This window comes from Macaca nemestrina, chromosome X (genome assembly GCF_043159975.1).
Source record: "Macaca nemestrina isolate mMacNem1 chromosome X, mMacNem.hap1, whole genome shotgun sequence".
NCBI lineage: Eukaryota > Metazoa > Chordata > Mammalia > Primates > Cercopithecidae > Macaca > Macaca nemestrina.
In genome coordinates, this window is record NC_092145.1 from 116,211,222 (window position 1) to 116,232,158 (window position 20,937).

General features: G+C 40.6%; 1 protein-coding gene across 1 annotated transcript in view; it reads left to right on the plus strand.

Annotated features, from left to right (window-relative positions):
- Positions 1-20,937, plus strand: part of LOC105463430 (EF-hand domain containing 2) — a 197,036-nt gene that overhangs the window by 71,513 nt on the left and 104,586 nt on the right. Inside the window, exon 4 of the mRNA XM_071089226.1 lies at positions 10,451-10,674. Within this exon, the coding sequence (XP_070945327.1) occupies positions 10,451-10,674 (224 nt within the window). The remainder of the gene's footprint in view (positions 1-10,450; positions 10,675-20,937) is intronic.

Sequence of the window (20,937 nt, forward strand, 5' to 3'; positions counted from 1 at the left end):
TTGTAGGGAATGGACTTGGATAGGGTTGGGGTTAGGGGTCTGGTGTAGGGGCGGAGGAGAGGAGAGTCACAGACTTGTTTGTTCCCTCGTGTAAATAGATGGCCCTGGGGGCAGGTCAGGGGTTGTTTTTCACCGACAGCCTGCTAGAAGTATGAGACGATTTGAGTGTTTGTTTGGTCGCTGGTGTAAATGACCTTTCAGGGTACTTAGTTCCTTGAGGAGCTGATTCTTGGGTGTGTTGTTGTTTCTTTGCCTTTTAGAGTATTGCCACCTCCAGTATCTCAGTCTCTGAAATTGTCTTCTCTAACTACAATCTCTACTCCTTTTACTTTCCCCACTTGCTCATAACTACCATCCCTGTTCTTCAGTCTCCTAGAAAAACATATCCTGAATATGTCCATGTCTTTCTATCTCCTTCTCTACCATCCTCATTCAAGTTACCCTCATCTGTTGACTAGAGGAATGGAATATCTGCCTAATGTGGTCTCCCTGTTTCCATTCTTGCTCCTCCTACAATCTGTTCTGTATGCGGCAGGGAGAGTGTTATGTGGGATGTCACCTATATGCAGTGGTGGCCTTTGAGAATTATACATGCAGGCTGTCCCAGAGGCCACAAAACACAAGGCTTATGGATCACATTAAAATCCATGAATCACATGATACATTAAAGTAATTTAAAACACATGATGAGAAACAAGAGGGAAAGAGATAGGGTAGGTTCACACACTTGGGACAGGGTACAAGTAGGCAGAAGGACCATACTGCCTGAATCCTGGCATCAGCAATGGTTCTGTCTCTGCTTCACTAACCTTCCCTGCTACTAGTATGGTTTGGAGACCAGAATTGAGGGTCAAGCAAGTAGAACCACAGACAGAAGGGGCCTCGGGCTGAGGGCACACACTTGCTCTGTTGGAGAGATGCAGGGAGAAGTGTGCCTGGCCATGGCTGTAGCTTGTCAATAAGCCTGCTGAATAGTCTTGGGTTTTGTTTGTGTTTCTTGGGCAGAGGTCACATGGGGCCAAAATGGGTGTCACCGATGAATGAGTGGCCAAATTGAGGCCTCATAAATATTGGGTGCTCATGAATATTTAGTGTCCTTTCTATATTTAACATATCATGAATATTTAGAGCCCAGGTGCCTCATGTATATTTACGACCTACTGAAGATCAGTTATCTTTTGGTTTTGCCATCCCTTTCTTTCTATGTTTAACATGCCCATGCTCTACTTAGCCTACCTTCCTATTGTTATTTAATACATCTCATGATTTCTGCCTATGTTGAACAAATTTTCTTTCTAATTACTAATCTAGGCCTGAGGGCTCTGTATTGATGTACCACAATGAGTACAAGGGGGAGAAGCAGGGATTTGAGGGCCATGGGCTCTGAGAATAAGGTGGTCATGCAACCTCATTACATGTGCAGAAGACTTCCTTCAATGCTCATGAGATTGAGGTTTTTCTCAGAGCGTGGCTTCATCGTGTCTGGTGGTTGGAATAATGAATTTGGAGCCAGCCAGCATTGCCAAGAAGTGTTTGTTGGATGCCTACTCTGTGTCAGGCACTGTGCTGTGTTTTGGGAAAATGGACAAAAGGACTGAGTCCCATCATAGCCCTATCTCATGGAGCAATAATAGGCCACCAGATTGGAAAGGAAAGGGAGCAAGGCCACCAGTCCAAGAGTTTTACAATTGTTCAGGCTAGAAATGCTGAGTGTCCAAACCAGGACAATGATTGTAGGAACAGAAAATTAGGGAAGGATTTGAGAGACATTTGGTTGGCAGAGTTGATAGGCATTGGCCTGTGATTAAATACAGAGAGTGAGGAGGGGGAATATCTAATGAAAAAGTGCCTACCTTATCATTATCTCATTTAATCTTCTGATGACCATCTAAAATAGTTATTGTCACTGTCAGCTTTTACAGAAAAGGAAACAGGCGTAGGGAGGTAGTTTGCTCAGTCTGTTTTGCATTGCTCTAAAGGAATACCTGGGGCTGGGTAATTTATAAAGAAAAGAGGATTATGTGGCTCACAGTTCTGCAGACTGTACAAGAAGCATGGTACCAGCTTCTGCATCTGGTGAGGCCTCAGGAAGCGTTTACTTGTGGTGGAAGGTGAAGGGAGAGCAGGCGTGTCACATGGCAAGACGGGGAGCAAGAGAGAAAGGAGGGGATGCTGGGCTCTTGTTAACAATCAGATTTTACGGTTACCAACAGAAAGAACTCACTCATTACTGCGAGGACAACACAAAGACACTCATATGGGATCCACCCCCATGACCCAAACACCTCCCAGCAGGCCCCACCTCCAACATTGGGGATCACATTTCATCATGAGATTTGGAGGGGACAAATATCCAAACTGTATCGGCCTCAGAGGTCTCTGTGGTTGAGTCATGATACCTTTATAAAGCCCAGGAGCACAGAGCAAGAAACAGGATTGGGGTTTGAAGCTGGGGTATGTTTCAGGGCATGAGGCCTTTGAAGGGGTGTTAGGACATCTGTGTGGTGATGTCCCTCCAGGCAGGTGGAAACTTGGGATGTGTTTTCAGGAAAAAAGTGAAGACTAGAAATGGAGATTGGGAATCAGAGGTGCCCAGATCATGACCAGGCTATTCTACCATGTTAGAGGAGAGCCACTGGTGAGGTGACGGAAAGAGAAAGAGAATTCAGTTTAGTGTCTCTACTTGGTTTTACTAGTGGTGGGAAAAGAGGAAGATTAGTATGAGGAGGTATTATGAGCTGTCCTCATTGTTCTTTGTGTTCCAACTGACACACTATCCACTCCCTGGCCATTTTATTTGGTGAATTTGGCTTAATGGTAAATCTTTCAGGAAATAGGGAAATACCTTAACATTTTAAAAACAGGTTTTCACAAATTTTAAGGTTAAAAGTGTGACATTTTACAAAGAGACAAGAGGTTTTAGATTCTTTAGGGTCATTTAAAACATATAAGGCAGTTTTTAAAGAGTGGCGAGAATGCATTAGAAAATGGTTGAAGATTATTTAGGAACAAAGAATTTACAATTTATAATTTCTGTGGATATCTATTTTACTTATGTGTATTTGATTATGTAATAGTATTGCTGTAGCAAAAAAAAATTCTTACAGGTTTCTATCGAAACATTTTGTTCTGATATTCTGTAACTAAGCTCTGCTTATTTTCTGATTACTTTCCCACCATGACACCAAACTTGCAAAAATGATAGACTGGAGGTCACAGGACACCGCAGGCCTGGGTTAGTGACTTGCATTATTGTTTTCATTATTACCTTTCAAGTGAAAGCTCATAATCCTATAGCTCACTGGCTCCTGTCCAGTTCATCTTAGTTTTATTAAACTATCCAAGAAGAAATATGAAATGTGACTTCTTTTAGAATCTTGGAAAGGCTTTTATTAAGACTTCAATTCTTTCAGACTCTTGATTTCAAATCTCACATAGGCAGATTCCAAAGGCAAGCCGAAGATAGTCATAATGATGTACTTGAAAATCATTCTTGTGTAAGGAGGGAGGAATGCTATCATAAAGGCTCAGGAAAAAAAGACCTGAGTAAAAGACAATTTTAAAGTCTCTGGAAATTTTCCGAATTTTTTATTGGTTCACTGTGGTCAGGACATTTCCCTGTGTGAAGACACAGCTCAAGAGTTGTGTATAGAATACACAGTAATCACGCTGCGTAATGACATTGAATTTGTTAGCAGAGTAGAGAAATTTGGAAGGCTGTAGCAAATCCTGTAGAAAGCAAACATGAATAACACTCTGTCACCAAGCTTTGTTTAGAGAGAAACCAGTCTCTCTTGAAATATTTAATATGAGAATTCTTGTTAAGGAAGGTCTATTTGGACTGCAGATAGTTTGAAAAATCATTTAAATGCCTTCTTCGAGCTTTTCTAAATTAAGTGATTGGAAAAAAGAAAACACACTTAATGAGCCAGTGGTTCAGATGTCAGTGGGACAGGGTAGGTAGTGTTTCTTGCAGTTGTGACGAGTGGCCTGGGCTTGCTTTCCATGCATCTGGGCCCTGGGAAGAGGCAAATGGTCAAGATTAGGTGCTGTGCATTGATGGTCTTCCTGTCACTTCCATAGGATTTTGATATTTTCTAAATGAATTTGGAGGTCAGATGCATTTGTTTCTTGTGTGACCATTTGAAAATTTGTGCAACTGGAGGAATTATAACCCTCCCCTGCTCCCTTTTAGTTACCTCTATTATCATGTAACTTTTTACAGTGGGGGGAGTTTGGAATCAGCCAGAAACAAAAGAGGCATCTATTAGCATGGTACCAAAATAGGCATTCATGCAGCTTCTAATCAGAACAACATATTTTTAATATTCACAAGTTCTTGTTGGCAAGGAGATTTGTGTGTGTTATGAGTCAAGAAAGCCAGTGTTGCACTTCAAGGCTTGCTTTCATTTCTTGCCAGGACATCACTCTCTTTTCGGTTAGATGTGTTATATTTATAGAATGTGTTGCTTTTCTGCTGGAATGTAGTTAAAACAACATTATATCAAGCCAAGAATGTCAGAGGTTAACCCAGTAGTTTTACCTCTAATTGTCTAGCAGAATAATTGTCAGTTAAATACACCAAGTCCAGACTAATCTGTGCTAAAGAAAGCATAATGATTAGAAATGTGCCATGATTTTATTTTATGGTCTATATCAGTTGTTCTCAGTTGAAAGTGATTCTCAGAATCTCCTAGCCCATCCTAGAATTTTTTCTTCTGTAGACATGGGGTCAAGAACTGGCTTCCCTGTGGTTCTTAGTTCATCTTAGTTGAGAACACTGATTTCCACTAATGACTTGTTTTGGCCCCTTAAAAAGGTAGTATTTCTTATATATATTTTTATTACTCTAAGATAATCTACTTGATCAAGCAAATGTAATCACACAAAATAGAAGTCATTCATTCATATGCCATTCACTCTTATTGGGCATATACTGTATTTAGGTATTATATCCCATAAAGTGGTGGAGGGGTGGTGGGAAAGTTGCCAGATGAAGTATAAGATACTCAGTTATATTTGAATTTCAGGTAAGCAGTGAAGTTTTTAGTATAACTATGTCCCAAATATTGCATAGGACATAGTTATATTAAAGAATTTGGCTGGACATGGTGACTTACACCTGTAATCCCAGCACTTTGGGAGGCGGAGGTGGGCTGATAACTTGAGGCCAGGAGTTTGTAGACCAGCCTGACCAACATAGCAAAACCTCGTCTCGACTAAAAATATAAAAATTAGCTGGGCGTGGTGGCATATGCCTATAATCCTAGCTACTCAGGAGGCTAAGGCAGGAGAATCACTTGAATCCAGGAGGCGGAGGTTGCACTGAGCTGAGATCACACCACTGCACTCCAGCCTGGGTGAAAAAAAAAAAAAAAAAAAAGAATTCTTCGTTGTTTATCTGGAATTCAGATTTCACTGAGCAGCCTATATTTTAATTTGCTAAATCTGGTGACCCTAGAGGGTGAACACTGGGGAGGGAACCAGGTACCTGAGGGATCAGAGGAGGAAAAGCCAGTATCCACTAGAGAAGCTGGCATTTGAATGGTACCTCAAAAGTTTCTCTAGATAAAGATGGAAGAGAAAGGCAGAATAGTCAAAAGGAGCAACATGAGATAAAGTGGTGGGACAATAAATTGGGAAGTATTTGGGAGCAGATCATAGATTGAATAGGGAAAACTGGGCAAGAAGGTGGTCATGCAAGAGGACATTAAAGCATCTGTTATTTTGGTGCTTATTCAGTGGCTAAGGGGGAGATGCATAGGGTTACTGTTTCTTATTGTGAGCAGAAATGTGGAATTTTAAACTTCTTACTCTTGTGCTGCGAGGTGGGTGCCAGGTTATGTATATAAAAATAGTTATTCTTGTGAAACCAAAACTCTAAAGGTAACATGTTAGAAAAATAAAAGTAAAAGTATACAAGTCATTTTAGTGGAGGAATATAGTAAGCACAAGAGGAAGAAAAGACTCTGTTATGTGTGATTGTGGTTAAGGCTCTTAGTATTTTTAGGGCACAAACTTGTAGATGGGATGACAAGTGGCAATTGCAGTTATATCTTCATTTACCTAAGAAATATCTGCCTCTAGACTTGGGTGTACTCTAAGTCTGCAGCATTACTAAAATGAAATTAACATACTTAAATTAAAATAGAGGTGACCTAGGTGCACTGGCTCACGCCTGTAATCCCAGCACTTTGGGAGGCCGAGGCAAAAGGATTGCTTGAGGCCAGGAGTTCAAGACCAGCCTGGGCAACAAAGCAAGACTCTGTCTCTACAAAAAATAAAAAATTAGCCAGGCGTGGTGGTGCATGCCTGTAATCTCAGCTACTCGGGAGGCTGAGGTAGGGAGGGTCGCTTGAGCCGGGGAGGTTGAGGCTGCATTGATCCATGATCATGCCACTGCACTGTAGCCTAGGCAACCATGTGAGACCCTGTCTCAAAAAAATAAATAAATAAATAAAAAATAAAATAGAGGTGAGAATTTGGAGTCTTAATTCTGGAAGGTGAATTCCAGAAAAGTAAATTTAGTAGTATGAGCAAAGATCTAAGGCAAGTCCCAACTGAATAACATGAAAACACATTAAACATAAATGGATATATGGTCACTTTGATCTAAACCACAGGGAAATGTTAAAAAGTTAAAGCTTGAAAAGTATAGCCTGATAGCAGGGCTTTTACAAAGGAAGAGAGATATAAAACATGAAGATGAAGAAAAGCTGGAAAGCAGGCATCTGATCCCTGGACATGTGTCCTAATAGTCTTTATGGGGCAGTTAAGATAAACACCCGAAAATTTAAAGGGCAAATACAGTGCTTTAGTTGTTTTTCTATTTTGTAACAATATCTTTATTTATCTACCTTGATGATTTCACTTGCTCTTCAATGTGGGCCAAGGACATGATATCCTGCCCATCTCTTTGACATCCCAGAACAAATTCCTGCTGATGGAGTTTCTGCCATTTATCGTGGAAGACTAAAAACATACAAATTCTGATAATTAGAAATTTTAATTCTCAAAGGACACAGTTCAGGAACCCTATGAATATGTTATTGAAAGCTCTCATGTGCAACTGTACATTTCGAATGGCCCACATTGGTTTTCTGATTAATATGGAATTGTGACATTAGATTTTTGGTTATCAAAACTTTACTGTTAGTGTTAGACCTGCCTTTTCTTTCTAACTCATGGGTATTCAGGACTCAGGACTCTTTTTTTAACACCAAGAACTTCCCTAGCCTTTTCTGAGAAGTATCTAGTGAGAGAAGTGTAGCGGCTAAGAGAAGGAAGAGTTTGGGGGGCTTGAAATCTGCAGGCTCCTGCAAGCAAGTCACCTGGTGGGGCAGGCCCTGCAGGGTGCATTGCCATAGCAGTGGGTGGGCATCTCTGGAAACTTCCCCTTAGAGCAGAGAGGCTGTTCTTTCAGAAGAGCAGCTTCATCATCTCTCTTTTCTTTTCATGGTGGCTGGTAGCTCTTTTATCCATTTCCATCCTGTTATGCCTATGGCTCTTCCTCCTCAAGTCATATGTAGCTGCAGTACAGTGAGATAGAGCTCAGGGCAAACTATGGAAAGTAATGGTATTTAGTTAGAGTCTGAAAGCCCAACTTCAAGATCTTTTACTGCCATTTGTTAGGGCATGACCTTGGGCATGGCATTTAACCACTCTGAGCTTTGGTTTTCTCATCCTTAAACTGAGTATTCATATTTCATGTATTATCTGCCTTATAGAATTATTGAGGATTAAATGAGAAAATGTAAGTGGAAGTTTATCCTAGGGCTATGATGATGATTGTGATTAGTATTATTTAAAAGTCCAGTGGGTGGGCCAGTTTTTCCCATCTAGAAAAATATAGGACTCCTGTTCAAAGTCTTATGGAACAAAAATCATCACTAACTTGCTTATTTGAATTTCTATAATGAAGTAAAAATTCAAGATAGATGGAATTTTTGAAGAAGCTCCTGACTGTTGAATAATTCTTATATATTTTAAAAACTGTCACAATATAAGTATTTTTAAAGTAGTATATAATGGTTCCTGAAAATACCTGAAATGCCCATCCTTTTATACATGTTTAAGTATGCAATTTGTTCTAAATGTCTAATCGTGAATGATTAAATAATTTGCATGCTGTTTTCAGTGCTATGAATTAAAGACTAATTGAAGTATAATTTTTTTGCAGTAAAATTATATCATCTTTTATGTAGTACATTTAAAAATATTCTAGGCCGGTTCTAATTTTATAGTTTTATTATTTTAATTTAATGCACCAAGTAATTAAAAATTGCTACAAAGAAAAGAAGCCAAAAATGATTTTAGTTAATTTCCCCTCAACAGAGTGAAAAGATGATAAGTAGAATAATGGAAGAGAGCCCAACACAGTTCCTGGCACATAAAGATATTCATTAAATATTCCTTAATGAATAAGGAATGACTAATTTCTAAGTGGCTCTAGACTTTGAGAAAAGGCACCATTTTCAGTGCTGTATAAAATACAAAGAAGATAGGTTGACATCTTCATATTAAAATACCTCCATGCAGAGTTCCCACAAGCCAATTTTTATTGAATCATTAGATCCGCAGTTTGCTCTGCTTTCCTTTTTCTCTTTGCTCTTGGAGTAGATTCTCAGGCCTAAGTCAGTTACAGATATTGAGAGACAATTCTCCATGGGTATCATGCATTTCTGTATCTCTTGCAAGCAGAGGCACTGACTTCTCTTTGTTCTGGACTATCTCTTCAAGGATGTTTATATAGCAAGTAGCTGTGGAAGACAAAAATAATCTCTCCCTCTGGAGCAAAGTATAGGTTTGCTTATAGCCTGGGAAGATAGAGGCTTAGTGTCTCCTTCCAGAATAAAGTCTAATAAAGATAGTAGCTCCCTCTGAGATAAAGAGCAGGGATGCTTATTGCTATTTATAGAAGATTTGGGTTCCCTAAGCTAAGGGTTCCTCTCCTGTAATGTAACCCACTGCATGTACAAATGTTACCTGGCCCTTATTGTGTCATCCTGTGGGAATTGGGGCTTAGGAAACTGGAACAAGAAATGCTGATATTCAGGCTACTCTTACTGCTGTTGATTAATAAACTGCCTTTTGTCTCTGACCAAGGCACCTTCTGTCTTCTACCAGCATCCGTGAAACTATGGAAGGCTAACTTGTCATCTTGCAAGTAGGATAAAATCTCAAACCCTAAACAATTCTTTTTTTTTTTTTTTTTTTTTTTTTGAGACAGGGTCTCGCTCTGTTGTCCAAGAGAGAGTACAGTGGTACGATCATGGCTAACTCTAGCCTCAACCTCCTGGGCTCAAGCAGTCCTCCCACCTTTCAGCCTCCCGAGTAGCTAGGACCACATGTGGGCACCACCACACCCAGCTAATGTTTTTTTTAATTAATTTTTTTTTCTTTTGTAGAGACAGAATTTTGCCATGTTGCCCAGGCTGGTCTCAAACTCTTGGGCTCAAGCAATCTGCCTGTCTCGGCCTCCGAAAGTGGTGGGGTTACAGGCATGAGCCACTGTGCCTGGCCCCTAAACAATCCTGGACAACAGATTGCAGCAATATTTGGGTAACTTGGCTGGTATGGTGTGGTGTAGTTGATACACTCATGTAGGCAAGGAACCCTTTTACCTCCAGTGGCTGACCACTCTTTTGGATATACGTGGGGACCCTGGGAACATATTCTCCAGCCACCATGAGGAGAAATGAATGGGCATCAGGGCTGGAAGTAGAAGATGGGATGAGACCTAGAACTTTTGGCGCAGAGCACTGGCTAGAACTATGAAGACTCTGATAAAACTTGAGGTAGTGCTTGGGTGGAGGTGGACAGAGGCTATAGAGGAAGGAGGAGGAAAAATAGGTTGATAGAGGAAAGAAGATTCCATGAAACTTCACAGCAGCCAAAAGTCATTCATCCTTATTGAAACTTCTAAGTCAGCGTTGGCACCTATCATTCCAAAGCTTATTAGCTTTTTTTTTTCTTTTTTTTTTTTTTTTTTTTGAGCCATGAGTACACATTTTTGTGAGTACTCTGCATTGGTGCCTTAATGCCTTGTTGAGTATGCCCACATTGAGTGCTTGCTGGTGGCTGAATGTGAACAGGCTTGTTCTGGGAAAAGACATAATGGCAGCGTCTGGTATTTTTGGTCATTCTGCCTATGTCCCCTTTCCTTCATCCCCCATCCTCACCCTAGTCTTTATGGTTTATTAAAATACTTCCCAGCTACCACTTAGGCAACTCTAACCACGTGCAAGGCTGGCCACAGAGCTCTGAACCTCAGAAGTCTCAGCTCCTTCTGACTCCCTCAGAGTTGGAACGTGCTAATGCTGCTTCCTGGAATGAGCCCTTTGCCCAGTTTTCTGTTGCGGGAAAGTATTTGGCGTTGTTAGTGAATGTGCTGCATCTTCTTACTTGATAGCCACATGATAAAACAGTTGTATTTTCTTTCATGCCATAGGGACTTCTATCCGGCGTCATCGGATTACTCTCCCGCCTCCTGATGAGGATCAGTTTTATACTGTGTATCATTTTAATGTCGGCACAGAGGTTGTCTTCTATGGTCGGACATTCAAGATTTATGATTGTGATGCATTCACAAGAAACTTTTTGAGGAAAATAGGGGTCAAAGTGAATCCCCCAGTACCATGTCCGGAAGATCCTTACATGAAGATTCGGAGAGAGGTAAGGAATTGACGTGCATTGAGTTCTTGTCTTCAAAATAAAAATTCCTTTGGAAAGTCAGTAAAGGGTATTTGTACTCCTGATGCAGATGTCAAAGACCTTTTAGGGCCATAGTTATTCCAGTTGTTTTGTTATTCTTTGGGCCAGAGGGAAGGCTGAGTGTTAGCCACAGAGCAGGAATGACTTCCTCACTGCCTCACCCCAATTCTCTCTGTGGAGAGTCTCTCTTTCAGGTAGTAGGAGTCTTCAGTGAACTGCACAGGTGAGACAGTTTCTAGACACCCACAACTGGCTTTGTGGTCACTGATAGTGTATGAATTGTATCCACACTTCCTTGGCTTGTGTTTTTGCATTTTAGTTGCCTAACTGGCTAGAAAGATCTTTGCTTCTATACTAGTGATTTAGTGAACCAAGCCTTGGGTACACCTTTTTACTTCCCCCTAGGAAATTCCAGGTCCTCTTAGGGTGGCATTGGAATGCCGAGATGCTCTGGAAGAATAAGGAGGACCATGATTCTGGTGTACCCCCTTTAGGAAATGATATTTGTGTACAACGTCTGACCCCAGCTAGGGTAAGGGAGTAAAGACTCAATATTTTTAGTATTATTTTTGTCTTCCTATGTTTTAAACAGTCCCTGGGCCCAAATTCTGTTTTCTAGAAGAATTTGAACACTCACAGGGGTAGAAGGTGGCACACCCAGCTAATCTCTTTGCTGGGACTGGATCGCAAATCTCTTGACTCTTACCCTGATTTCCATCATCATCACTTGTTTCCTTTTTCCTTTTCTATTGAAGTGTGATTACACACAGTAAAATACACAGAAATTAAGTGTACAGTTGGATGAGTCTTAACAAATACATGTACCCGTATAACCTACCCCCAGATTGAGATGTAGAGCATTTTTCTTCCCCCAGAAAGTCCCCTCATGTGTTTTTCCTATCAATCCCACTCCCCACCACAGACAACTGCTGTCCTCATTTCGATCCCCATAGATGAGTGTTGTCTGATTTTTATTGTTTTAAAACTTACAATTCATTTCCTTGCAGAGAGGTAACAAAATTTAGAACAAAATTCTCTTTGGATTCTGTTTTGATCTCTTTTTAAAAGCCACTTGTAGGATCATTCATCTATTCCTGCCTCCCAGCCCCAGCAAAATTATTCTTTAATGTTGTTGTAGGCATACAACCCTCTGGAGAAATATATATATTGTTGATCTTGGAATATTTAAGGTGAAATGCCTGTATATTGATGTACAAAGGGATATTTTTGGTTTGGATTCATTTTTAGTTTTTCCAAATGCCCTGGATGAAAGAGTCTAGATAAATAGAAAGAATTTAGAACCAGCAGAGAGAACTTGAAGGAAATGCATCCAAATGAATTGCTACCCTTTGCATATGGCTACACTCATTCACTAACAGTTGTTGTTACATGATAGTGATTGTGAATGATGATGGATTATATGAAAATGCACAGAGCATCGTGGGATTTCATAGGTTTATGAAGAAAAAAAAATATATATATATATTTAAAATTATACTTTAAGTTCTGGGATACATGTGCAGAATGTGCAGGTTTGTTACATAGGTATACACGTGCCATGGTGGTTTTCTGCACCCATCAACCCATCATCTACATTAGGTGTTTCTCCTAATGCTATCCCTCCCCTATCCCCCCATCCCCTGATAGGCCCTGGTGTGTGATGTTCCCCTCCCTGTGTCCATGTGTTCTCATTGTTCAACTCCCATTTATGAGTGAGAACATGGAGTGTTAGGTTTTCTGTTCCTGTGTTAGTTTGCAGAGAATGATGGTTTCCAACTTCATCCATGTCCCTACAAAGGACGTGAACTCATCCTTTTTAATGACTGCATAGTATTCCATGGTGTATACGTGCCACATTTTCTTTATCCAGTCTATCATTGATGAGCATTTGCATTGGTTCCAAGTCTTTGCTATTGTGAATAGTGCTGCAGTAAACATACATGTGCATGTGTCTTTATAGTAGGATGATTTATAATCCTTTGGGTATATACCCAGTAATGGGATTGCTGGGTCAAAGGGTATTTCTGGTTCTAGATCCTTAAGGAATTGCCACATTGTCTTCCATAATGGTTGAACTAATTTGCACTCCCATGAGCAGTGTAAAAGCATTCCTATTTTTCCACATCCTCTCCAACATCTGTTGTTTCCTGACTTTTTAATGATTGCCATTCTTTTTTTTTTTTCCTTCCGAAATGGAGTCTCACTCTGTTGTCCAGGCTGCAGTGCAGTGGCACGATCTTGACTCACTGCAAACTCTGCCTCCCGGGTTCAAGCAATTCTCTGCCTCAGCCTCCTGAGTAGCTGGGATTACAGGGGCCTGCCACCACATCCGGCTAACTTTTTTTTTTTTTTTTTTTTTTTTTTTTGTATTTTTAGTAGAGATGGGGTTTCACCATCTTGGCCAGGTTGGTATTGAACTCCTGACCTCGTGACCCACCTGCCTCAGCCTCCCAATGATCACCATTCTAACTGGCGTGAGATGGTATCTCATTGTGGTTTTGATTTGCATTTCTCTAATGACCAGTGATGATGAGCTTTTTTTTAATATGTTTGTCGGCCATATAAATGTCTTGTTTTGAGAAGTGTCTGTTCATATCCTTTGCCCACTTTTTTATGTTTTTTTTTTTTGTTTTGTAAATTTGTTTAAGTTCCTTGTAGATTCTGGATATTAGCCCTTTGTCAGATGGATAGGTTGCAAAAATTTTCTTCCATTCTGTAGTTTGCCTGTTCACTCTGATGATAGTTTCTTTTGCTGTGCAGAAGCTCATTAGCATAATTAGATCCCATTTGTCAATTTTGGCTTTTGTTGCCATGCTTTTGGTGTTTTAGTCATGAAGTCTTTTTCCCTGCCTATGTCCTGAATGGTATTGCCTAGGTTTTCTTTAGAGTTTTTATGGTTTTAGGTCTTATGTTTAAGTCTTTAATCCATCTTGAGTTAATTTTTGTATAAGGTGTAAGGAAGGGGTCCAGTTTCAGTTTTCTGCATATGGCTAGCCAGTTTTCCCAACACCATTTATTAAATAGGGAATCCTTTCTTCATTGCTTGTTTTTGTCAGGTTTGTCAAAGATCAGATGGTTGTAGATGTGTAGTGTTATTTCTGAGGCCTCTCTTCTGTTGCATTGGTCTATATATCTGTTTTGGTACCAGTACCATGCTGTTTTGGTTACTATAACCTTGTAGTATAGTTTGAAGTCAGGTAGTGTGATGCCTCCAGCTTTGTTCTTTTTGCTTAGGATTGTCTTGGCTATATGAGCTCTTTTTTGGTTCCATATGAAATTTAAAGTAGTTTTTTCTAATTCTGTGAAGAAAGTCAATGGTAGCTTGATGGAGATGGCATTGAATCTATAGATTACTTTGGGCAGTCTGACCATTTTTGCAATATTGATTCTTCTATCCATGAGCATGGAATGTTTTTCCATTTGTTTGTGTCCTCCCTTATTTCCTCGAGCAGTGGTTTGTAGTTCTCCTTGAAGAGATCCTTTACATCCCTTGTGAATTGTATTCCTAGGTATTTTATTCTCTTTGTAGCAGTTGTGAATGGGAGTTCACTCATGATTTGGCTCTCTGTTTGTCTGTTATTGGTGTATAGGAATGCTTGTGTTTTTTGCACATTGATTTTGTGTCCTGAGACTTTGCCAAAGTTGCTTATCAGCTTAAGGAGATTTTGGGCTGAGATGATGGGGTTTTCTAAATATACAATCATGTCATCTGCAAATAGAGACAATTTGACTTCCTCTCTTCCTATTTGAATACCCGTTATTTCTTTCTCTTGCCTGATTGCCCTGGCCAGAACTTCCAATACTATGTTGAATAGGAGTGGTGAGAGAGGGCATCCTTGTCTTGTGCCAGCTTTCAAAGGGAATGCTTCCAGCTTTTTCCCATTCAGCATGATATTGGCTGTGGGTTTGTCATAAACAGCTCTTATTATTTTGAGATACATTCCGTCAATATCTAGTTTATGGAGAGTTTTTAGCATGAAGGCGTGTTGAATTTTATTGAAGGCCTTTTCTGTATCTATTGAGATAATCATGTGGTTTTTGTCATTGGTTCTATTTATGTAATTCATTACGTTTATTGATTTGCACATGTTGAACTGGCCTTGCATCCCAGGGATGAAGCTGACTTGATCTGGATGGATAAACTTTTTCATGTGCTACTGGATTGGGTTTGCCAGTATTTTATTCATGATTTTTGCATCGATCTTCATCAGGGATACTGGCCTGAAATTTTCTTTTTTTGTTGTTGTGTCTCTGCCAGGTTTTGGTATCAGGATGATGCTGGCCTCATAAAATGAGTTAGGGAGGAGTGCCTCTTTTTCTGTTGTTTGAAATGGTTTCAGAAGGAATAGTACCAGCTCCTCTTTGTACCTCTGGTAGAATTTGGCTGTGAATTGATCTGGTCCTGGGCTTTTTTTGGTTGGTAGGCTATTGATTACTGCCTCAATTTCAGAACTTGTTATTGGTCTATTCAGGGATTTGACTTCTTCCTGGGTTAGTCTTGGGAGGGTGTATGTGTCCAGGAATTTATTTCTTCTAGATTTTCTAGTTTATCTGCGTAGAGGTGTTTATACTATTCTCTGATGGTAGTTTGTATTTCTGTGGGATCAGTGGTGATATCCTGTTTATCGTTTTTTATTGTGTCTATTTGATTCTTCTCACTTTTTTTCTTTGTCTGGCTATCTATTTTGACTGCTATCTATATAGACTGCTATCTATTAGCAGTCTATCTTTTTTGTTGATCTTTTCAGAAAACTACCTCCTGGATTCATTGATTTTTTGAAGGATTTTTCATGTCTCTATCTCCTTCAGTTCTGCTCTGATCTTAGTTATTTCTTGCCTTCTGCTGGCTTTTGCATTTGTTTGCTCTTGCTTCTCTAGTTCTTTTAATTGTGATGTTAGTGTGTTGATTTTAGATCTTTCCCACTTTCTCCTGTGGGCATTTAGTGCTATAAATTTCCTTCTAAACAGCGCTTTAGTTGTGTCCCAGAGATTGTGGTATGTTGTGTCTTTGTTCTCATTTGTTTCAAATAACTTATATATTTCTGCCTTAACTTTGTTATTTACCCAGTAGTCATTCAGGAGCAGGTTGTTCAGTTTCCATGCAGTTGTGCGGTTTTGAGTGAATTTCTTAATCCTGAGTTCTGAGTTGATTGCTCTGTGGTCTGAGAGACTGTTTGTTATGATTTCCGCTCTTTTGCATTTGCTGAGGAATGTTTTACTTCCCATTATGTGGTCAACTTTAGAATAATTGTGGTGCTGAGAAGAATGTATATCTGTTGATTTGGGGTGGAGAGTTCTGTAGATGTCTGTTAGGTCCGCTTGGTCCAGAGCTGAGTTCAAGTCCTGAATATCCTTGTTAATTTTCTGGCTCATTGATCTGTCTAATATTGACAGTGGGTTGTTAAAGTCTCTCATTATTATTGTGTGGAAGTCTAAATCTCTTTGTAGGTCTCTAAGAACTTGCTTTATGAATCTGGGTGCCCCTGTATTGGGTGCATATATATTTAAGATAGTTAGCTCTTCTTGTTGCATTGATCTCTTTACCATTATGAAATGCCCTTCTTTGTCTTTTTTGATCTTTGCTGGCTTAAAGTCTGTTTTATCAGAGACTAGGATAGCAACCCCTGCTTTTTTTTGCTTTCCATTTGCTTGGTAAATCTTCCTCCCTCCCTTTATTTTGAGCTATGTGTGTCTTTGCATGTGAGATGAGTCTCCTGAATATAGCACACCGACGTGTCTTGACTCTTCATCCAATTTGCCAGTCTGTGTCTTTCAATTGGGGCATTTAGCCTGTTTACATTTAAGGTTAAAATTGTTATGTGTGAATTTGATCCTGTCATTATGATGCTAGCTGGTTATTTTGTCCATTAGTTGATGCAGTTTCTTCATAGCGTCGACGGTCTTTACAATTTGGTATGTTTTTGTGGTGGCTGGTACCAGTTTTTCCTTTCCACATCTAGTGCTTCCTTCAGGAGCTCCTGTAAGGCAGGCCTGGTGATGACAAAATCTTTCAGTATTTGCTTGTCTGTAAAGGATTTTATTTCCCCCTTGCTTATGAAGCCTAGTTTGGCTGGATATGAAATTCTGGGTTGAAAATTCTTTTCTTTAAGGATGTTGAATATTGGCCCCCACTTTCTTGTGGCTTGTAGGGTTTCTTCAGAGAGGCCTGCTGTTAGTCTGATGGGCTTCCCTTTGTGGGTAACCTGACCTTTCTCTCTGGCTGCCCTTAACACTTTTTCCTTCATTTCAACCTTGGTGAATCTGACAATTATATGTCTTGGGGTTTCTCTTCTTGAGGAGTATCTTTGTGGTGTCCTCTGTATTTCCTAAATTTGAAGGTTGGCCTGTCTTGCTATGTTGGGGAAGTTCTCCTGGATAATATCCTGAAGAGTGTTTTGCAACGTGGTTCCATTCTCCCTATCACTTTCAGGTACGTCAAACGTATGTTTGGTGTTTTCACATAGTCCCATATTTCTTGGAGGCTTTGTTTGTTCCTTTTCATTCTTTTTTTCTCTTATCTTGTCTTCATGCTTTATTTCATTAAGTTGATCTTCCGTCTCTGATACCCTTTCTTCCGCTTGATCGATTCGGCTATTGATACTTGTGTATGCTTCACAAAGTTCTCGTGCTGTGTTTTTCAGCTCCATCAGGTCTTTTATGTTCTTCTCTAAGCTGGTTATTCTAGTTAGCAATTCCTCTAACCTTTTTTCAAGGTTCTTAGCTTTCTTGCATTGGGTTACAATATGCTCCTTTAGCTCAGAGGAGTTTGTTATTACCCACCTTCTGAAGCCTACTTCTGTCAATTCATCAAACTCATTCTCCGTCCAGTTTTGTTCTCTTGCTGGCAAGGAGTTGTGGTCCTTTGGAGGAGAAGAAGTGTTCTGGTTTTTGGAATTTTCAGCCTTTTTGTGCTAGTTTTTCCTCATCTTTGTGGATTTATCTACCTTTGGTCTTTGATGTTGGTGACCTTTGGATGGAGTTTTCATTTGGACATCCTTTTTGTTGATGTTGATGCTATTCCTTTCTGTTCGTTAGTTTTCCTTCTAATAGTCAGGCTTCTCTGCTGCAGGTCTGCTGGAGTTTGCTGGAGCTCCACTCCAGACCTTGTTTGCCTGGGTATCACCAGTGGAGGCTGCAGAACAGCAAAGATTGCTGCCTGTTCCTTCCTCTGGAAGCTTCATCCCAGAGGTGCACCCGCCAGATGCCAGCTGGAGGTCTCCTGTAAGAGGTGTCTGTCAACCCTTGCTGGGAGGTGTCTCCTAGTCAGGAGGCACAGGGGTCAGGGACCCACTTGAGGAGACAATCTGTCCCTTAGCAGAGCTCGAACGCTGTGCTAGGAGATCTGCTGCTCTCTTCAGAGCTGGCAGGAGGAACGTTTAAGTCTGCTGAAACTGTGTCCACAGCCACCCCTTCCCCCATGTGCTGTGTCCCAGGAAGATGGAAGTTTTATCTATAAGCCTGTGACTAGGGCTGCTGCCTTTCTTTCAGTGATGCCTTACCCAGAGAGAAGGAATCTAGAGAGGTAGTCTGGCTACAAAATCTTTGCCAAGCTGTGGTGGACCCCACCCAGTTAGAACTTCCTGGAGGCTTTGTTTACACTCTGAGGGGAAAACTGCCTACACAAGCCTCAGTAATGGCGGATGCCCCTCCCCCCACCAAGCTCCAGCATCCCAGATCGACTTTAGACTGCTGTGCTGGCAGCAAGAATTTCAAGCCATTGGTCTTAGCTTGCTGGGCTCTGTGGGGTTGGGATCCACTGAGCTAGACCACTTGGCTCCCTGGCTTCCACCTCCTTTCCAGGGGAGTGAGCAGTTCTGTCTCACTGGTGTTCCAGGCGCCACTGGGGTATGAAAAAAAACTCCTGCAGCTAGCTTGGTGTCTGCCCAAACAGCTGCCCAGTTTTGTGCTTGAAACCTAGGGCCCTGGTGGTGTAGGCACCTGAGGAAATCTCCTGGTCTGAGGGTTGCAAAGACCATGGGAAAAGCATAGTATCTGGGCTGGAGTGCACTGTTCCTCATGGCATAGTCCTTCATGGCTTCTGTTGGCTAGGGGAGGGAGTTCCCCGACCCCTTGTGCTTCCTGGGTGAGGCAACGCCCCACCCTGCTTTGGCTTGCCCTCCCTGGGCTGCACCTACTGTCTAACCAGTCCCAATGAGATGAGCCGAATACCTCAGTTGGAAATGCAGAAATCACCCCCCTTCTGCATTGATCTCGCTGGGAGCTGCAGACCGGAACTGTTCCTATTCGGCCATCTTGCCAGCCACCCCCAGAAAAAGATCTTTTGTGCCAGGAATTGCGAATAAATACCAAGAACAGCTAAGAAATGTTTTAAATAATTTCCTTTCAGAGTGGGAACATCATTTTAGCATTTATTCCCTCAGGGAGAAAATTCTTCAATAAATATAGAAATCTTTGGGAAATTAGGAGTTTAATAAGAGGCTTCTATATTGACTTTCATACATTTACTTCTGCAGTGTTTGCTGTCTTGAACTGTAAAGTTAAAATTAAACAATTTAACTTAGACTGAAAAGAATCCCAATGGTATATTATCAATAATGCTTTTCTTAGAGGCCTCATAATGCCAAAGAAACGTTTTTCAATCAATTGAAATTGTGGTCCCATAATTTCATTTAAATATCAGGGATAAGACTGAAGAGTCTTTGGAAAGCCATCATGTCTCCCCGCTGTCTTGGGTTAAGACTGCACCTAGACTGCCCTCAACAGATAGAAATTTCAAGAATTTACAAAAAGATTGTATAACCTGATTTGGGATAACATCTCCCTTGTCAGTGTGCACTTCTTTATGTAACAGTCCTATTTGATTACATCAGATGAAATGGGGGCAGTTTAACTCCACGACAGGGCTGCAGAAGTGCAAATAGAGGGAAGAGTTACATCAAGAAGACTATGGAACTAGTGGTTCCTGGGCCAGAGGACAGCCGAGGCAGAGGCTCTGCAGACCTTAAGTTCTCCATTTGCTGTGCTCCTGTTTCTCCGGGGCATTCTTATCCTTGATACCTAAAGCTTTTTGAGCTAAAATAAAACAGTGAATATATTTCTTCCCTTTTACCTTCACAAAAATCTTTGAATGAATAAGAATTATGTACACATATGAATTTCCCAGTGAAAAGACAAATTATGTTTTTGGTTGAGATATAATTAACATAGAGTCAATTGTATAAATCTTAAGTGTATAGGTCAACACGTTTTGTAAAATGTGTGCAGTTGAGTAACCAACACAAAAATCGAGATGTAGAATATTTTTATCACTTTAGAAAGCTCCTTTCTCCCCCTTTCTGGTCAAATTCCCTACCTGGAGGCAATTACTATTCTGATTTCTGTTACCATAGATTAGTTTTGTCTGTTCTTAAATAAGAATTTTAAATCTTTGAGAAAAGTCAGTTTTAAAAAATATTAAAGAAGTATAGTTTTTTTCATTCATTCATTCATTTATTTGTTTATTTATTTATTTAGATACGGAGTATTGCTCTGTTGCCCAGGCTGGAGTGCAGTGGCACAATCTTGGCTCACTGCAACCTCTGCCTCCCAGGTTCAAGGAATTCTCCTGCCTCAGCCTCCTGAGTAACTGGGATTACTGGCGCCTGCCACCACACCTGGCTAAATGTTTTTGTATTTTTAGTAGGGATGACCAGGCTGGTCTCAAACTCCTGGCCTCAAATGATCCACCTACCTTGGCCTCCCAAGGTGCTGAGATTACAGGTGTGAGTCACCCCGCCAGGCCAGAAGTATAATTTAGTGTATTAATGTTTAATATGAAAAACTTCTTCATACTTGTTTGTCTCTATTCTTAAGGTTAAAACTGGTTATAGATGCATATGTATCTATGTCATAGTTGAAATTAAAAAACAAAATCACAGAATAGTCTATAGAAAAGTCGATCTTTTTTGTTTTCTTTTTTTTTTTTGAGACAGGGTCATGTTCTGTTGCCTAGGCTGGAGCGCAGTGGTGTGAACATAGCTCACTGCAGCCTTGACCTCCTGAGGTCAACAATTCTCCCATCTCAGCCTCCTGAGTAGCTGGGACTATAGGCGTGTAACACCGTACCTGGCTAATGTTTTTTTTTAAAGAGTTGTGTTTTTGGCCGGGCGCGGTGGCTCAAGCCTGTAATCCCAGCACTTTGGGAGGCCGAGACGGGCAGATCACGAGGTCAGGAGATCGAGACCATCCTGGCTAACACAGTGAAACCCCGTCTCTACTAAAAAA